At 36.5% G+C, this 19,198-nt stretch overlaps 2 protein-coding genes across 2 annotated transcripts; one reads left to right on the forward strand and one right to left on the reverse strand.

Annotated features, from left to right (window-relative positions):
- The first annotated feature begins 547 nt into the window (after nt 1-547).
- LOC110693197 (chlorophyll a-b binding protein 3, chloroplastic) lies at nt 548-2,300 on the forward strand. The gene is made up of 3 exons (XM_021870327.1): nt 548-765; nt 879-1,040; nt 1,520-2,300. The coding sequence occupies exons 1-3, from the start codon at nt 643-645 to the stop codon at nt 2,027-2,029; spliced, it is 795 nt and encodes a 264-aa protein (XP_021726019.1). The 5' UTR covers nt 548-642; the 3' UTR covers nt 2,030-2,300.
- A 291-nt stretch (nt 2,301-2,591) lies between these two features.
- Nucleotides 2,592-18,620, reverse strand: LOC110693196 (myosin-2-like). The gene is made up of 24 exons (XM_021870326.1): nt 17,415-18,620; nt 15,186-15,287; nt 14,945-15,088; nt 14,673-14,826; nt 14,558-14,585; nt 14,163-14,331; nt 13,957-14,020; nt 13,837-13,850; nt 13,660-13,744; nt 13,346-13,449; nt 13,107-13,245; nt 12,159-12,277; nt 11,916-12,068; nt 11,742-11,831; nt 10,817-10,894; nt 10,557-10,715; nt 9,686-9,886; nt 9,061-9,266; nt 8,840-8,975; nt 6,099-6,228; nt 5,837-5,989; nt 5,626-5,741; nt 4,242-4,454; nt 2,592-3,495 (listed from the first exon to the last, which is right to left on the reverse strand). Exons 1-24 carry the CDS (start codon nt 17,886-17,888, stop codon nt 3,010-3,012), a joined length of 3,717 nt encoding a protein of 1,238 aa, XP_021726018.1. The 5' UTR covers nt 17,889-18,620; the 3' UTR covers nt 2,592-3,009.
- Nucleotides 18,621-19,198: the final 578 nt, after the last annotated feature.

Raw genomic sequence — 19,198 nt, forward strand, 5'->3', positions numbered from 1 at the left:
ACATTATTAGTATTTTATTGAAACAAAAAAGGATGCAAAATAAAACTTTCTTTTAGTTGACACAATTTTATTTATTTTTACTTACTTTTGCCACTTCTACAAAATCTATTTTAACTAGATTTTTCAATCTTTTAATATATTTTTTTGAAATCTTATTAGAATTCTCACATGATAGATTTTAAAATATCAACTTTATTATTTTTAATGATTACAATCAAATGTTTCCATTGGCAACAATGATAGAAATAACATGTCAACTAATAACAAATAATGGAAGAAATAAGACTTCATAGAATTCATCTTTAATATTATTAAAATTCATAAAAATGTCATAGTTGTACAATGTAGTAAAACCAAATAATCCAAATTGACACATAGATATGAGGATTATAAAAACTGGATATGAGGATATGTTGGTGAGATTATAATATCTTCTGAAGCCACCTCATTGGCTAATACAACCCCTTATTGTCCCACCAAAAATTGCCACTTCTTCATTTATGTCCACAAAAACTTGTAACTCACTTCCTCAACACATAATATGTTCATATATATGACTTGATTCTAGCCCTTTCTACATCCCAAATAAATTAGTAGCAACCAAAAAAAAAAAAAAATTTATTAATACACAAGAATTCATCTATGGCATCAATGCTAAGCTCCGGCACTGTCCTTAGACCAACCCCATTCCTAGGGCAAGGCAAAGGATCCAACGGTAACGCGCTTAGAGATGTCGTTCCTATGGGAACCGGCAAATTTACCATGGTACGTACTTACGTGTTGTATACAATACACCTGTTTGTTGTTACGAGTGTGTTTGATTTGAACAAGGGAAGTAATTAACTTGGTATATTTATGCATGATGATGATGATGTTAGGGAAATGAACTTTGGTATGGACCAGACAGAGTAAAATACTTGGGACCATTTTCAGCACAAACACCTTCTTACTTAACTGGAGAGTTTCCTGGTGATTATGGTTGGGACACTGCTGGTCTCTCTGCTGATCCTGAGGCTTTTGCCCGAAACAGGGCTCTTGAGGTTCTTTTCTTTACTTTTTGTTGTTCAATTATCATGTTTTTAACTTTGTTTTGCATTTTTCTTTTTCATGCTCCAATTTATCTACTATATGTCTATATGTACTAGTATCTATTGTACCTAGTAAGTTAATTCAAAAGAATCAAGTTCAAATTATTTACTGTAAATTTTCGAGACTTATCTCGATGTAATTTGTAGATTTCATTTTTAGGTTACTCATCATGATATCAGATTTTTATAATTTCACATATTACAGATAGTCAGATACGGAGTATAAACTTGGTTATATCGGCTATACAGTATTATTTTACGGTCACACTGGAAACTTAGATCAGAATCTGAATTCATTTGATCAAATTGCCTTCTATGAACAGTAAATACGTAAATATAGTAAAGGAAAATTTGTCAGAAACTCATCTTTTATAACATGGACTACTAGTCTACTAGGGTAACTAACCACTATGCTACTTATGTTTGTTCAGGTCATCCACGGACGTTGGGCTATGCTTGGAGCACTAGGCTGCATTACCCCTGAAGTCCTAGAGAAATGGGTTAAAGTGGACTTCAAGGAGCCAGTTTGGTTCAAGGCTGGTGCCCAAATTTTCTCTGAAGGTGGGCTTGACTACTTGGGCAACCCAAACCTAGTCCATGCTCAAAGCATTCTAGCCGTGCTCGGGTTCCAAGTACTCCTTATGGGTCTTGTTGAAGGGTTCCGCATTAATGGGCTAGACGGAGTTGGGGAGGGCAATGACCTATACCCAGGTGGCCAATATTTTGATCCATTGGGCCTAGCTGATGACCCGGTTACCTTTGCCGAGCTGAAGGTGAAGGAGATCAAGAATGGAAGGCTAGCTATGTTCTCCATGTTTGGATTCTTTGTGCAGGCCATTGTCACCGGAAAAGGTCCCTTGGAGAACCTTTTGGATCACCTTGACAACCCTGTGGCAAACAATGCCTGGGTATATGCCACCAAGTTTGTCCCCGGATCATAAGTTAGTTTGTATATGATCGTTAGATATATGGTGTTAAGAAGAGCTCAAATGTCTTAACATAAGAACAATCTTTAGTGCACATATGGGGTTTATTTATGTTCAATCTAGAGTTTAAACACTGAAACAAATTTAAGTGCTAAGAAGAATGCCAATCCTTCTATTACCTAAGATGACTTCATTAATTGAGTACACTTTCTTGTACCTTCTCCACTCCAAATAATAGGTCACACGTCTATCTGAGCTAGCCGAAAATAATAGGCCACTTTCTATTTTTAGTTTGTTATTAAACTTCACACCTTTCTATGTTTATCTTAATTATATTCGTAAGTCGTTACCAAAATGACAAAAATGTTACATATTTACAAAGAACAGAAATGGTCGCAGATTCTTACCTTGCGAGCCCCTGTAAACCACTCCTGAGGGTATTTTCCTGCAGCACATTTGACAACTACATATTAGGCAATAGCACACAGCCAACTTGGAGGAATTCAAGACTTTATAAAAGTACACTGCCTTTCAATCTTTGAAGAATTCATAGAATAATACAATTTCGACAAAGAAGAGATGAAAATAAGATGTATTACACTAAAAGATAAAAAGATACAAAGTTCAACAAACTAATTGATGGCTACAACTTTACACACATACAGCATAAGCCTATCTAACCCCAATTTTTTATCCTACATTTGCTATTTAGTAAAGAATACATCACTAACAACAGCACATATATACACATTGAATATCGCCACATCTTTTGGACGGTAATTTTCAGTTTTAGGCTGAGATACACCCTAAGATTGTCGGTTACTCCACCAAGCAACAAAAATTGGTAGACATACAACACAAATTTCTCTCCCTAACTATTCCTACATGCAAGGTAAACTTGCAGAGTATGCCAGAGAACTTCAACGCTCAGGAAGTTGGTGAGCGAAGTTTTTCCAAGAAAACTTTGCAGAATTTGTATCCTATGTTCCTATGGTTCAGTGTGCTTTCCCACTCAACTTTCCCCACCATTTCCGGCGATGCTTCTCCATATCAGCATGCCTAAGCTTGTGCAGCGCCCCTTTTGTCTCTTTTAACCGAACCTTGTAGTCTTTCTTCCATACTTCAAATCTCGTCTTCAATCTCCGAAGTTCATCAAAGGAATTCATACCTGGAGCAGGCTGCACAGACCTGACATCAAACAGTGCTCTTGCATCTTCATCAAAAGCTTGTCTTTGTTGCTCAAACTCCTTTGCTAAATGATTGACTGGATTAACACCATGGTCACCACCCCCATTTGCCTCTCGAGCTTCAGCAATGGGAACTGAATATTTCGTGGGTGTGCTTTCTCCAGGAGTTCGAGGGCCCATGAACAAATTATCATCTGAATCATAAGAGCAAGGAGATGGGGAAGCCTCTTGCCTTCCAGGTTGACCGGCAGCATCCTCTGGGGTAAAACTCTTTCTTGCTGCAGCAAGGCTCGTCTGCAATAATTTTAAATAAAAGGGTCCTGGTTTTAGAATTGCTTAGTTCTTTTAAACCTCAGGTTCTGAACTATAAACTTGGATCTCTACTTCTGGTGAAGTACAAATCAACATGATTTTAGTAAATTTTTTACATGCTTTTCATTTGGGATACCTTCAATTTTTAAAAAATATTCAATGAAACAGCCAAATTGAATAGCTAAAGTAAGCACCTGTGTTTTCATCCCAAAAAGAAAAAAGAAGCATTTATGTCTCTTAAAACAGTAATTATTACCAAATTAATACAAAAAATGCTCCCAATCATTGGCCACTAAGCCACATACATGACCTACACCATATCGTCTAGACAGTTATAAGTTTATAACAAACCAGAAGACGTGATCTTATTTAGAATAGACTTCACAAATCAGAACTTGCCAAGATGGATTCTCTGTGAGACCAGAAAAAGATAGTTATTTAGGAAGAAAAAAAAAGTCCTAGAAAACCAGGCCTTATATACCAGGGTGATACAATTATTATAGGCCGTAACCCATATCTGGGTCAATCTGTCAATGCAGTAGTCTAAGCACAGAAGAATTCAAAAACCCAAGGGACAATTCTCTTATAAATTACATTCCAATTATGTGACCAGCATTGTAAGAAGTTCCCAATATTTTCATTTAAAGTAGGGAGAACATTATGCATGTAAGTACGAATAGTATATGTATATAAATCAATGCATTTCTATAATAACACATTAAACTTACTTGCAACGACGCTATCTGCTTCTGCCACATATCCTCCATTGACCGCATTTTAGCCTCATAATCAGACCATTTCATCTCATATTGCTGAAGCCGTGTTCTTAATGAAGCATTCTCCTCTTCCTTCTGAACCAAAGTTTCTTCGGCTCTTGCAATCCGTCTTTGAAGCTCCTCCACAACTTTATTGGAAACTTGAACATTTGCAGGTGAGAAATCCTGGTCAGGCAACAAGGTTACATTGTCTTTCCTTCAAATGAACAGTTGTCTTTTTGATAGGCCAAAAATTAAACAAGAAACACAGCTCTGTTGACGATTTGCAATTTATGTAAAGCCTTAACTGGATATTTACTTCTCATTTACTCCTTCCGACCCTTTTTGTTCTTCCCATCAGAATCTTTTTTGTGAGAAAATAAAATTATAAAAATAAAATAAAATATATAAAAAATAAAAAAACCAAAGGTGGGAAGAACGAAAAGGATCGGAGGACTGTGAATATTCAGTAAGCAACGGCATTGAAGACAGGAGTACAAGTAATCCACAAGAAAATTTCCTATCAAAGGCAATATAGTAGTGTTGTGGTTCTCAGTCTTCTCACTTATGCTATTGTTACATTTTTCATCTATTTATTCACCCACTGACGCATACACAGACAACAATTACAATTAGAAAAAACATTACATTCCCATCTCGAAAACACAAACGCAAGGGATCTGATCCATGAGTGGTGTGTACATAACTAACATGAACTATGTACAAAGTGAAAGTCCGAAAAGGAAACCACAAACCATTCGCAACAGTGTAGAAGATCCTTCAAGAAATTAGCACTAACAAGATTATAGAGTTTAGTGGCACCAGCTTTAATAAAGCTATGGGAGCCAAATTTTATAGCTTTAACCCTTCAAGCATAGAGGTTAGAGGATATCAACTGATTCTAAGGCCCCATTTGGTTTGATGTAAAATCATTTTACCCATTTTTTTTTTTTCCATTTTCCTTTGTCTGGTTTGTGAAAGGGTGGAAAACAATTTTCCCGATGGTGAAAAATTGCATCTTCAATGGAGGAAAATAGCTTCCTTAAGGGAAGCCACATTTTCCTCCTCCTTTAAACTAACCTCTCATCCATCCTCACATTTCCATGTAAGGAACCAAACAACAGAAAATTAATTCGCAAATGTGATTTCAATTGAAAATATGTTTTCCATGAAAACTAATTTTTCATTGCAAATGTTTTACAGCAAACCAAACGAGGCCTAACTAGGAAAATCATAGATTTGTAAGTGCCACATACAATGATACACCTTATCTTCATTACACAAACTGGGCAAAGATGACATTCAAATTGAGAATAATCATTACTTGCGTTAAACTCATAAGCATAAATAACAGTACCTTCACTTGTCTAATTTTGATGTCTTTCTCTTTCATTTTCTTTACATCTTTGACACTGTAGTCTTCTAAAGCAAGCATATCATCAAAATGCTTCCGAGCCAACCAACCACGTACCACTATTAAAAATAATTTTCAAGGGAAAAAAATGAGAATAATATACCAAATAGCAATGATTAAGTAATAATCCAAATTGTGGAACCTTGCTACTTACCAGATTGTAATTGTATGATTGCTTTATGCTGCTCATCCAAAGCCTTTGATGCACTACGCTTATGCTTATGCATGTTCTTGTGCTTCTGCAAGTGGGCTTTATGATTCTTTAAAAGAATATCATACTTTTTTCTAGCATTTTCACCACGGATGACTGCACAAGAAGATTCAATGAGCAGATGTTCAAAATAAAGACATGTTGAATGTCAAGGGGCACAAATTTTAAAAAAATGAGGGGTGGGGGGCACATATATGAATACTACATGACTGCAATGAAGAAATTCTTGTCTTCAATTCTACAAACTCAGTACGAGTCTTGTAACCACGGTAGCATTTCTGTAATCCAGTCACGGACAGCAAAACTCGTTTTCTTGTTTCTTCCAATGCTCCAATCTACATTTCACAAAACATAATAGCTCGTTAAATAGATGTCAACAAACAAAGGAATGGGAAAAGTCAGAAGAAGAATAAATTTAGAAAGGAGACACAATTTCAAAAGCCCCCTTCTTCAAGTCTCTCAGCTTAAAAATGCAAGGGATTGTAGCATTATGTAGCAAACACAAACCAGTGTTTATCAACTAACACTCAGTGAAGAAAGTACAAGGGAAGCCCCATCTAGATAAAGGCTGTTCAAAAACTGCTAACTGAAAGAATAAATATAAAATAGAAATTCTCACGCTTATGCTTTAATTCAACACAGAGTCACAGACTAACCAAAACCTGGATCTATGATTTAGATCTAAGTAAACCTTACATCTTCCCCAAATTATATCTACCCTCACATCATCATTCAGGTATACAGCTCATACAGAGAGTAGCAGCCTGTGTTAGAGGTAGAGCAACAATTTGCAGAAACATCATAACTGGAAAACATGGCATAGATTACTTTTACAATTTTACCCAAACATAGCTTGCTAATTTCACTGTTTACATTATTTTCAACAGCCCAATCTGCTCAATGGCATGAAAACATGTAGCAATCGTTGCTTAGCCCTTATAATATATAATGGAAGGGGAGAGATAAGTAAATAAAGTACTATGGCGATCCTGTACTACTACCTCCGTTAAGTTTTAGTTGGAACTTTGAGCTTTGGCACGGTTCCCAAGTGAAAATTTCATAATGGTGATTATGGGATGAAAGGGTATGTGATTAAGGATAAGAGATAAAAAAATAAAAATAATTAAATAACCACCCAAGCACCCATCAGTCCACCACCACCAACTCCAACCTAAACCCAGACCAGCCACCACCACCGACTCCCTCCTAAACCCAGACCAGCCACCACCCCCGACTCCCTCCTAAATCCAGACTAGCCACCACCAGCCAACGTTGACATCCCCTAAACCCAGACCCACACCCTCACAAACCCAAACCCACCATCGGCGACAAACACTAAACTCAAACCCACCATCGCCGACAACCACTAAACCCAAACCCACCATCGCCGACAACCCCTAAACCCAAACCCACCATCGCCGACAACCCCTAAACCCAAACCCACCATCGCTTAAACCCAAATCAAAGGTCACCATCGCCGAACCCAAACCTGCCGAAAACTCGAACCCACCCACGAAACCCCACTCCCAGTCTACCAAGATACCCAACCCAGATCCGCCCACGAAACCCAAACCTACCCACGACCCCCAACCCAAAACCACCAGAAACTAAACCACCAGCCCCTCAAACCATCAGATCTAAACTTTTTTTGTAAAGAGAGAAAGAGAGCGAGAGAAAGAGGATGCGGCGATGGCTTGCTGCGGTGACGATGATGGTGGTGGTCATAGGTGGTGATTAGAGATGGCGGCAGCGATATTGAAGGTGGTGTTTCGGATGAATGTTTGGAAGATGAATTGATGATGAATGATTTGTTGAATTAAGTTTATTTTCTGATTGAATTAGTGTTGGTTAATTAAATTGGGTGAGAATAATTATGGTAATTAAGTTAAATTATTAATTTAATGAGTTGTGATTAAGTTATCTAATTCTGTTTATAACATTATTAGTAAGGGTATTTTTGTAATATCATTAAAAAAGATTACCAAAAAAAGAATTAAATGGAAAGTTGCAACTAATATAAAGCATCCAAAAATGGCAACTTAACAGAGGTAGTATATTTTTCTCTAAATGGCTTGAGTGTTTCAACCTTTCTTAGTTAAAATGAAAAAAAAAGAATGATTCAATATGAATCTCCATGTGATGACGGTTATTGTTGTTGTGATCACAAAAATACTCTTAGAACTCCACATATCTTTTTCCCCATCCCACCTTCTCTTTCCCTCCTCCCTTTATTCTCCACTCTCTTATCTTCACACTCTAAATTCATATATTCCACAAGAGCACTATAACCAACTTTACAAATTCCTATCCCAACTTGGTAAATATTCTGCAAAACACGTGTGCATACGAGAAAAATAAAGTTTTGAAATTGCTATTCAGCCCTTACTCTTGCAATTGGACACTTCAACAGCTAGGAACAGATGAACCACACAAAAAGAAGTTGACAAGGCAGAGAAGAAATATACAGGAGACCGTGAACTAATCACATTAACCAAAAAGAGAAGTGGTTATCTTCTGATGAATATTTACCTATTTTAATTACTCCTTTCCACTCTCTAGATCTGCCCAACTTATATAGACTGCAATGTACCCCACCTTTGCACAAAGGAAAAGGTGGAAGAAGAGGAGCCCAGAGAAGAAAATAATAGAGATATAACTTCAGAGTATAAGCAAATAATAAGGATCCGTCAATTTAACAAGTACACTTCTCAATGGCATTACACATCCACCAGAAATATTCACTTCCAGACCTAGTCAATTTAAACATGTCCAAAACAAATTACAATGTAATTTCTAGGAAAATGCTACTGCCCCCATCCCATAACATCTGATCATGCAAGTAAACTTTGCCTTTAGCCTGGGTAGGAAAAAAAAGGAGGGGGGGAGGGGGTGTTGGACGCATGCAGAAGGCATAAAAAAAGGGAAAGAATTAATGGTGGTCCTTACCTGCCCAGTTCGAAAGTATAATTTTGTATAGCCAACTTGGTAAAGTTCAGGAAGAATGTTGAATTGCTGCAGAATAGCAACTGATATACTCAAGGGATCCTGAGATACGCTCTTATCAGATATCAGGAAGCCAAACCTGGACATTACCAAGGAATGCATAAGAACCTATTTGAAAATTCACTCGCTGATGTCTAATCAATTCAAAGACCTCAATCAAATACCTTTGAGAAAAATCTTCATGAGTTATTCGACTAGGATAACCACACCTAGCGATTCTCACAACTTCCAAAATTCCACAGCATCTTAGCTGTTGCAAGACAAGATCCTTCTCATAAACACCAGGAAGCTGCTTACTGTTTGGTTTTATGCAGCGAATGAAGTGAGGAGTAGTAGTTTCAAGCTGTTGCATCAGTTTGTAAAGCTGATTCTGCAAGCAGAGAGTGGAATCTAAGAACTACGGAGCAAATTCCTTTTTTGAAATCAAATTTGAAACAGCTATGCTTCTCTTTAAGCAAAAGAAATGCTACACAATAATGGTGAGAAGAAAGGAAAGATAAATGAGCTATATTGCCATGAGCGAAATCAATAGTCCAATCACTTGATCAATAAAATATATACTTCTATAGCACCTCCTGAAAAACCTACAATTCCAGAAGATCTCAAGGCACTTACCCTAAAAAAGTTTGTAATGGATACAGACGGACCATTGAACAGTTAAGTCACTATCTTTCACATAGACAATGCCACCATATAAACAGACAGGAATAGAAAGACAAGATGTACTTCTAGTCTTATTAAAGATAGGGAGATATAGATTAGGAGCAGGATTAAGTGAGCACAGCAGACCTTAAACTTTGTTGCAACACTTCGTTTCTGGGTGTCCAGAGCAGATTGGAAATTGGGGCCATTAGAACTCTGAGATTGATCAACCATGCCGGAAGCTAATTGCTGAATCAGTGCAGAATTACATGACAGGAGTAGGCGGAGAGAGTCTGAGTGCAATGGATCCCTGTTCTTTTCCAAAAAGCCACAAGTGTCATAATGAACCTGAGGAATCACAGAAGCAAGATTAAATGATTTAAGAATCACCATGAAATTGAAAGAATATGAATCACATAATCACAGATGATTTCATTCAGGAATTGATGATAATTAGAGCACCTAGACATTAAAATATTAGTTGAAAAAAAACTGTTCATTCATACAAGTAAAAATCAAAATCACCAAAAATTAACAAGCTCATTATCAAATATCTCATTGTGAGTTAATTATGGAGATGGAACAAAAAAATAAGATTGCCGAAATTATCAAGATACTACCTTCCACACAGAAAAAATAAAATAAAAAAAAGAGAATGATTTTCAAATTTGAAGCATGGAAAGAATCACATAGATATTACATGTGGTCAACATCCCATAGGTAATCTAGTCATCAGGCAACTATAATTTCATGCTCAGAAACAACATCCGCCATAAAACAATAGTTTGGACAGGTCATTAAACAAAAAGAAAGAGAAGGGCTTGACCAGGGATTACAGCCCCGCAAAATCCACCACAGGGGTAAAAATTAACAATGTATGTAACACCATATTTATTAGTACAACATGCTTTATAATTAATCCAATAGCTAGAGGTAAAGGGGTAAAGCATATCATGCAAAAAATCATTCTAAATGGAATATATTAAAATAAGAGACAGATTTCCAACAACAAGCCTACCTGTCCTGCATAATGGCGGATACTAAATGACCCGTCTCTACCTCCTTTAAAACAGAAATTAGAGTTTAAGTGTTCCTCAAGCTTGTTGGCAAAAGACAGATCTGTAGCCTTGGGAAAATTTGATTCCTCATCCAATAAAGACAAAAGCCCCAAAGGTTTCTACATGGCAGACAACATCTTAATTGAAGCTCATTCTCAAAACAAGAAAATTGCCTGGCTTTTTTAAAAGTATCCACACTATTTACAGTAAACAGAAGTACCTTCTCAAAGAGGTTCAAACACTCTTGGTTGTCCTCAAAGTCAACTTTAGTCCAGTCAATTCCATTAGCTTCATAATCCTAAGGTACCATAGCAGCAAGTCAGAAACAGATTACAATATTTCTGATAAGCATGCAAGATAACTACATTAAAAAATTTACACAAGAGTCCAGAATCCAGACGCTAGCCAGTAGCCTATTTAAAATGACATTATACATATCATGAATAAAGTACATAATAATAAAATTCGGTTGCTTACAGCACATTCTCATTAACCATGTCCTAAAAAAAAATAAAAAATAAAAACTTTCCAGCATAGAAAGCACCCTGTCATTGCATAAGCACAAGTGTCTATATCAAGCCTCTAGTTGGCTTACAGCGTTGAGTTGATAATGTTACAATAGAGAGCGTGATGAGATCTCACAAATGAGTGCACACATGAATTGTCCATTTGCCCCACATAAAAAGGTGAGAAGGCAACCAACATCAAGTCTAGAAAGAGATTTCTCATTGTCAATTGATTTTAGGGATAGAACCTCAGTTAATCTTACAAGTGTTTTTACTATCTTCTTTCATGGGTGCAGCCTAGCTGACTGTTAGCAATATTTATCCGTAAAAATGACAAAGTACATTTTTCTCATTATCATATTTGAGAAAAGCTGTTGGAGACTCAAATATACACAACTGAAGCTTTTAGTGTTGAGAGACTCGTGCTCTAACAAAGGCAACCTAATCGCAACCAATAAAGACTTAGCATTATTTACAAAAGGCCCACTATTACAGGTCAAGACCATTTGATGTAAGGAAAGATTTGATAGACATGAGGAGCAGGTACTTTTGCAGTCTCATAAATTCTTTTAGCTTTTGCTTTCACAACATTATAAATCTAGTACAAATAGTTTTGTACCGAAATAGATCAAAGCCTACCTCTTGTTCCAGTTTGAAAAGATGACGGTTGAAATGTTGTTGCAACCTCTCATTCGCATAATTTATGCAGAATTGCTCAAAGCTATTTTTCTGAAAGAAAAATGCAACTATAAGAGAAGAAGAAAGAATCAAGTGACATTTGACAACTTAGCGATGCAGCTTTAAACTGCCAACCTGAAATGACTCAAAACCATAGATATCCAGGATGTTTATGGACCATCCAGTCCGCATATTGCCCACTTCTAGAGATTTATTTAATTGATCCAAAAGCCAATCAAACAATCTAGCATAGACAAATTTTGCTAAAGCATCTCTGGTGTCTGTTGCCTGAAAAACCGTGATATTAAACAAGTCACATTGCATGAAACAGACTGTGTATGCTGCCCATTAATGAAGTATCTATATAAGCCCCCATACCTGCTGTAAAGTTAATCTTTTTGCAATATTATCCTTGCCAGCTTGTATTTTACGAGTTGATAGAACCAACATCAAGTCCTGCTCAGTGCAGCCCATCAACCTGGCAGCAGCAGTCAGAGCTGCCAAACAATCAACCCCAACAATAGTATCAGTTAAACTGTCAACATTATTAACATTATATGTGGAAGGACAAGGGGGATTTATTATAATCCGTGGAAGCAAACTCTGACCTGCTTTTTTAGATAACTTAAAAATTAATATCCCTATTCTATTACATCACCGAGTCATCTATCTGACTTTCAATAAGCTAAAAAACGCGGCCATTATTTTATTTTATTTTAATTTTTTACCCTAAACCGAGGTGACTCACGCGCGTCATAGCTAGCCATGTCCGGGAGCTCTTATGGTTTGGCCTTATGTCACAAATTTGGTTGTCAGCAGCGTTAACGAGGGAAAATATGTAAACAAATATTTTTATAAGTATAAATATCCGTGAATGAAGGCAAATAAGTAAATAAACATTTTAGAGGGAATGATTGTCCAAACACTATTCATAAGAGTCATTTCAAACTTTTTAAAAGGTAGGGATGAACACAAGAAGTAGCTGCCACACGAGAAGCTGGTATTTTTTTATATTATTTTTCAAAAAAAAAAAAGGGAAAATATGTACTTACGTAGCAAGAACAGCAATTTGAGGCTGCAAACAAAAAATAAGAAAAAAAAAATTGCTAAAAGGTATTTAATGTAAATTGGAGAGTCTGATTAAATGACATTGCCAAAAGGTAGTATATGCAACAGTGATGTTCAATGTTAGATTATAATTCCTCAATACAGTTCCTTGAAAATCTAACAGGTAGCAAACACCACCAAGTATTAACAGGACACTTAAATTAGCAAAGCAAGGAGCAAGCAAAACAAACTTTACTACACTGAATCAAGAACTTATACCTTCACCCGCCATCACTTCTATGTGATTTTCATAGTCAATAACTTGAAACGATATGTTCCCGAGCCATAGAATTGCAGTGAGCACTGCAAACATTCTCTCCTGATCTTCAGTATTGATTCGAACAATATCTAGAGCTTCCTGATGTGATCAAAGAAGAAAAATAAAATTAAGATGTTTGGAACAAAATTGACTGCAGTATACGTTGTACAACATTTATCATCTAGATAAATTTCATCACCTGAAGCTTATAGAAGTTCAGTGCATCATCAACATCATCAATCACCAAGCAATTACTCTGATTGAGATAGTTGTAGTCATTGGCCATTTTCAGGTTCAATCTACCTGCAGCAGCATTCAAGTGATGGTGACAGCAGATTAACAGTTAGAATGATGTGGACAGCCTTTCCGTGGCATAAATATTATACAAACAAATACTTTTTTCTTTTTGCACCTTACTTTCTGATAGATCACAGTGCACAACTACTGTAAAAAATAAAAACAGGTTTCTATCGTATTGCTGGGTCAAAAAACTAACGATGAATTAAATTTAACCTCTTAGATCAGATGGGGCGCCAGCGCAAAGCTGATAAAAGACGTGGTATGATCGTTCTCCTCTAGCCAGCTGAACTACTCTTGACTGCAAAAGCAATATCAGAAGTAAGGGAAGGACTACAGATGATACATACAATTGATACAAAGCCCAAACATGCATCAGCTGAGCTATCTTACCTTTTCAAGGAGGACTGTCCACAGGCAAATTTAGCATGAACCACAGGCAACAATGACAAGTCAGTCGATACTTATAATATACAGATTAATTCTGGAATGAAAAATGGAAGAGTAGCTCACAAGTTTGAATGAGGGCACCACATATCTTTCCCGTCACACTGAAATGAATCTCAATCAACTTGCCCTGAATTCAGAACAGATACAGTTTATATCACAATAGTGTTGACTGTTGAGTAGCGCAAAAATCAGGCATTAATGGAAAGACACTACAGAGGCAAGCAGAGAAAAAAGTAAATAAACCGACAATGAGAAGAAAGAATATATACAAATCTGCTAGAGTTGTCATTCCTAGATGTTTTTGCATTTCCAAATGCTTCTAATATACAGCTTGTATGAAGAACTTCACGTTCAATTCCATCTCCACCACCACCAAGAGTAGCCAAATACTGCATTGCAATTTTTGCTGTTTCAGTTTTCCCAGCACCACTCTCTCCGCTGTAGGGTGAAAATGATACATCTGGTTAATACAAATGATATACAATTACAATCAAACTATACTTTTCCCATAGCTAAAGTAAAGGGAAAGTGTAGATAAACCAAAACTCCTGGATAGATTTAAAGTCTTAAGCTCTTAGAGCACAGAATGTGATAATGGAACAAAAATGTAGCAATAAATAAATAAACTTCTTACAAGACTGTAAAATAGAAATATTGAACTCACCTTATTATAATGGATTGGTTTACACCATCTGCAAGAAAAGGAAACATGATGAATACAAATATGACTGCAACTAAAAGCTCAAACTTACACCACATAGTAAGTGATAGTACCAGACCTCTCATCATCTCATCATAAGCTGCATCTGCCATTGCAAATACATGAGGACTGTCAGCAAGCTTCTTCTGTCTATAAGCTGTTATATAGTTGGTCCCATAAATTTGCACAGGCTTGAATGGATTGATTGCAATCAAAACTGGCCCCGCTTTACTCTGTAGAGCCAGGCCCCCACATAAAATGTACAATATTTAGACAAGTTAGGCGAGATCTTATAAGAACTAAAAAAGAAAGAAGTGAACCCATATTTAGGGAGCAAAGGTAAGCACACACATAGATCAGATCACGTGAATATCTGTACTGCAGATTGCTAAGAACAGCAGGCTCATTCAAATAGCTAAGTTGTATTAAGTCATCCACACCATCAAGAATATCTGGATTCGCAGGTAGGAGGTCTGTTTTCAACACTTTGATGACCTATAGCATTTAAAATTCATCAGTGTTTAAAGTCCAAACTAAAACATTTCTCAAAAGGCCATAAGTCAGGGGGAGAAAAAAAAAAAAAAAAACTTACATTTCCAGATACAAGCTGTAAACAAGATTCCTCGCCTGAGGTTGACTCTATCCATCCCAATTCCCACTGTCCAGAAGGAAGCCGACACCAAACACGAAGTTTCTGAAACAGAAAAATAATAATAATAATAATAATAATAATAATAAATTAAATAAAAAAATTTAAAATATATATAAAAAAAATAATAAAAAATGACATTAAATGTCTCTACAAAAGAATCAGAAAAAGGTGGGGGGAAAGGAAAATCTGCATGATATAAGAGGCATCACAGCAAACTAGCCAAGCATTAAGCAATCCAGCATCTGACAAGCGTGGACCTGGTGTGTCTCTCAAATCCTGAAATGTGTCTTGATAGTTTTAAGAAATAAAGCTATTTCTTGACAGAACAGTATTATACCTAAAGTTCACTCCAAGACCCAGTTCCAGGTGATTATGCCTCAAAACAGATTGTCCCATAAATAAAGGTCTCTGAATTCTACATTTTCTCATTTCACTTATACTAATATATGTTCTTACACCAACAGATTCACTTTGATTTGGAGACTGTTGTTGAGAATTGAGATGGCTGCATGGCATGTGTCTGCTTCATGAATGGCCTGCATTGTATTTACTAAATAGGTAATAGGGATGGGTTGCCTTTCTGCGCAAGGGCGGCATGGCTGTGTTTGGGTTCTTATTGTTCAGTACCAGCATACGAAAGGGTAACTTAAAGGAAATAGCACATAGGAGGAAATGACGATATACTGAACTTGTTTATGGAGTAACTCCACAGTCCACATACACCCAGTGCAAAACTTATCAAGGAGAAAAATTAGGTTATTAGATAAGAAACAGTCAAGGAAACCAGTCTGTCCAGAACTCCAGATTCCACTAAAATACGAAGGCAGTAGCAAGGGATCTTCAATACCAAGCAGAATACTTAGCTATGTTCAACCAGACGAAGATCGCAAATAGCAAAAATCAAGGAGAAATGCTACATTATATGACATTACAAAGATTTTTAAGGGCGGTCATAAGTTTATTGAGTACATTATAGACTTATAGTAGCACTTTGTAGAAATAATTAAGAATTCAACAGAAAATCTCGCCATTACGCTTTATCAGAAGCTCATGCAAATATACACTGTACAAACCAAAGCTCAAACACAAAACAGCACCTCAGCCCCTCGATCAAAATCAGGTAAAGCGCATAAAAACAGAGGACAAAAAGGCTTAACTTTTTCAGAATTTTAGAAGATAAAACCCTTCCCCTCAAAAATTAACAACTTGCAGTAAAGAATAAGCTGAAATGGTCACAGTATGATCTCTAACTCAGTTGATGCATGCAAACTTCAAAGCTCCAGTTCTCGTCCTGAAGTTCAATATCCTATATCCCTTTGCCCTAGCTAGAAATTAATCCAACAATTGATATTTGATCAAAATTCCAAGTCGGGGAAATTTTCCCACATTTGAGCTGAAACTCCAGCAGGAATAAAAATCCAATTCATCCCTTGGGTCGTCTTCTAACAACCTTAGTGTACAGTGTTCATATGTGACAATAGCATGATGATTTAACACCAATAAACAAACAGTCTACATCACCAACCATAACAAAGATAAAAGTCCCAAACTTCCCAACTCATCACTAATCCCAACAAAAGGGATAGCAATCCCAGAATTCTCTTCACATCCTACTAAACAAACCCCTGTCTTTTATAATCAAGTTGTTCAGCAGCCAATGCACTGAAAGTGGCACTTCAATCCAATTCACAAAATTCTGTAGAAATTCGCGCATCAGTCTGCCGTAAAATATAAGCTAAGGTTCTAGAATCCCAATACACAAACTTTTCCCCAAATCCCAATTTAAGTAAAAACAATACAATCTTGAGCTTATGATCAGGTCAAACTTCATGAACAGTAATATCATCAATTAAATAATTCATAACCAAAATATAAATGGACCATCCATGTAAGAGTAAGACCCCAGTTTCTACATTCTCCAAAAATTAATTTCACATTGCAGTCAAAACAAAAAATAAATAAAATTAACCCCAAATAAGAAAATATTTGAAATTTCATCACATTAAAAAAACAAATAAAATAAATAAATCAGTCACTTGATCAATAAGAAGAAGAGTGGACGACAACTAGCTTAGTTAGTTAAAGTTTCGACGATGGTATCCACGACCATGGGATCGAATCGAATCGAACTACACCAACATAAATCAATAATAAGAAGAGATTAATCACCTTTTTAATAAAATAATCAACATTATCTTCCCACTCAATCACACCCTTAGAAGTAGACGTGACTCCCTCACCATTACCACCACCATCGCCATTGCTACCTCCACGACTTTCTCTCTCCTCCATCTCCGCCGCTTCATACGGCGACTGATCCGATTTAATCTTCTTCTTACTACTCCCAAAACTATTCCTCTTCCTAATCAAAGGACCCACTTCCCCCACCACCACCACCTTTTCTCTCTCCTCCACGTCATCACTCTTCCTCTTAACCTCCTCCCCACCTCCACCGCCGCCGCCGGAAATCTTAAACCCCACCGGCAAAGACCGCTGCCTCGACGACGGCAATCGAGCTCGAGACGTCGGCCGAGAAGGTAACGCCGGTGGAATATCCTTCGATAGTTCGTCGTCTTTTCGCCGGAGATTCTCTAACATCTCCTCCAATGAGCTCCGCATCATTGTTGGCGATGTTGACAGCATTTTTTCCCAATTTTTTTGGAAATTTTTCACAAATTTGAAGATTCAAAAAGGGTGTATAAATGATGAAATTGTGATTAAATCGACCACATTGGAATTTCCCAGATGGGAATTTGATTAATTTTGATGGGTTTTCTTGAATTTTTGTGTTTTTCAGGTGAGATTGGGGGTTTTTGCCAAGTAAAAAAAATTTGCTAAAAATGGGAGAAATTAGGAGAGAGAAAAGTTGGGAAAATTTGTAAGAAATGAGTAATAAGGAGAAGGAAATTTTGTGTGTAAATTTGAAAAGCTGTTGAATTTTTGTTTATTGTACGTAATTTTGAAAACCTAATCTTAATATTGAGAGAAAAAGGAAAGAAAATTTGGCACCAGATAACAAAAGAATACGGATTACGGAATAACAGTTTTAGTTTTGTGTGATTTATTTGAATTAAAAAGTGGAGATTAGTTTTTGTTTTTTTTTGTTTTTGAAAAAAATTCAAATTTTAACAGAGAACGGACTTATGGCTTGGCTGGCACTACTTCTCTCACTCCTATGTATGTGGCGCGTGTGCTTAAAATGGATTTCTTTTCTATGCTTTTTTTAGGATAATATTTTATCCATTTTTATAGGCATAATACTCTTATACAAAATACAGTATTCCGTTGCTTCAAAAAAAAAAAAAAAAAAAATACAGTATTCCGTAATGTACTTTCTCCATCCCACAAATATTGCATCATAGTCTTATAGGGGAAGGACAAGTATTAACTTTGGGCAATATTCAATTAAGGGGTGTTTGGTTTATCAAATTGGAATGGATTGGTATGGAATCTCATACTAGAAAAGTATGGATTTTAAAACCCATACTAATCCAAAATTGTTTGGTTTTATTGTTGGAATGGATTTTATACTTCATTAATATAATGGATTGTGAATCTTAGAGGGAGAGGTGGGTATGGGATTCCATAGGTATGGGGGAGGAGTTAGAACCCCTTTGGTATGATATTCCATTACAAAAAACTCAACCAAACAAAAAAGTTGATGGAATGGATTCTAACTCCATTTCAATCCATTTCAAATGATCCAACCAAACGACCCTTAGTATGGTACTAAGTTGAGTCGATTTGTGGTACAGCACGACCCAAAACGAAACAAACTGCATAGGCACACAAAACGTCACAAGGATGCTACTTTGCATGCTTGGTTATGGGTTAGGACTAGACCTGGCAAATGGGTCGTTCGGGTCGGATACGGTTCGGGTCAATTTCGGGTCGGGTCAGGTTATTTCGGGTTTCAGGTATGGCTCGGGTCAAGTATCGGGTCGGGTCAATTT

This window comes from Chenopodium quinoa, unplaced genomic scaffold (genome assembly GCF_001683475.1).
Source record: "Chenopodium quinoa cultivar QQ74 unplaced genomic scaffold, ASM168347v1, whole genome shotgun sequence".
In the NCBI taxonomy this organism is placed as follows: Eukaryota; Viridiplantae; Streptophyta; class Magnoliopsida; order Caryophyllales; family Amaranthaceae; genus Chenopodium; species Chenopodium quinoa.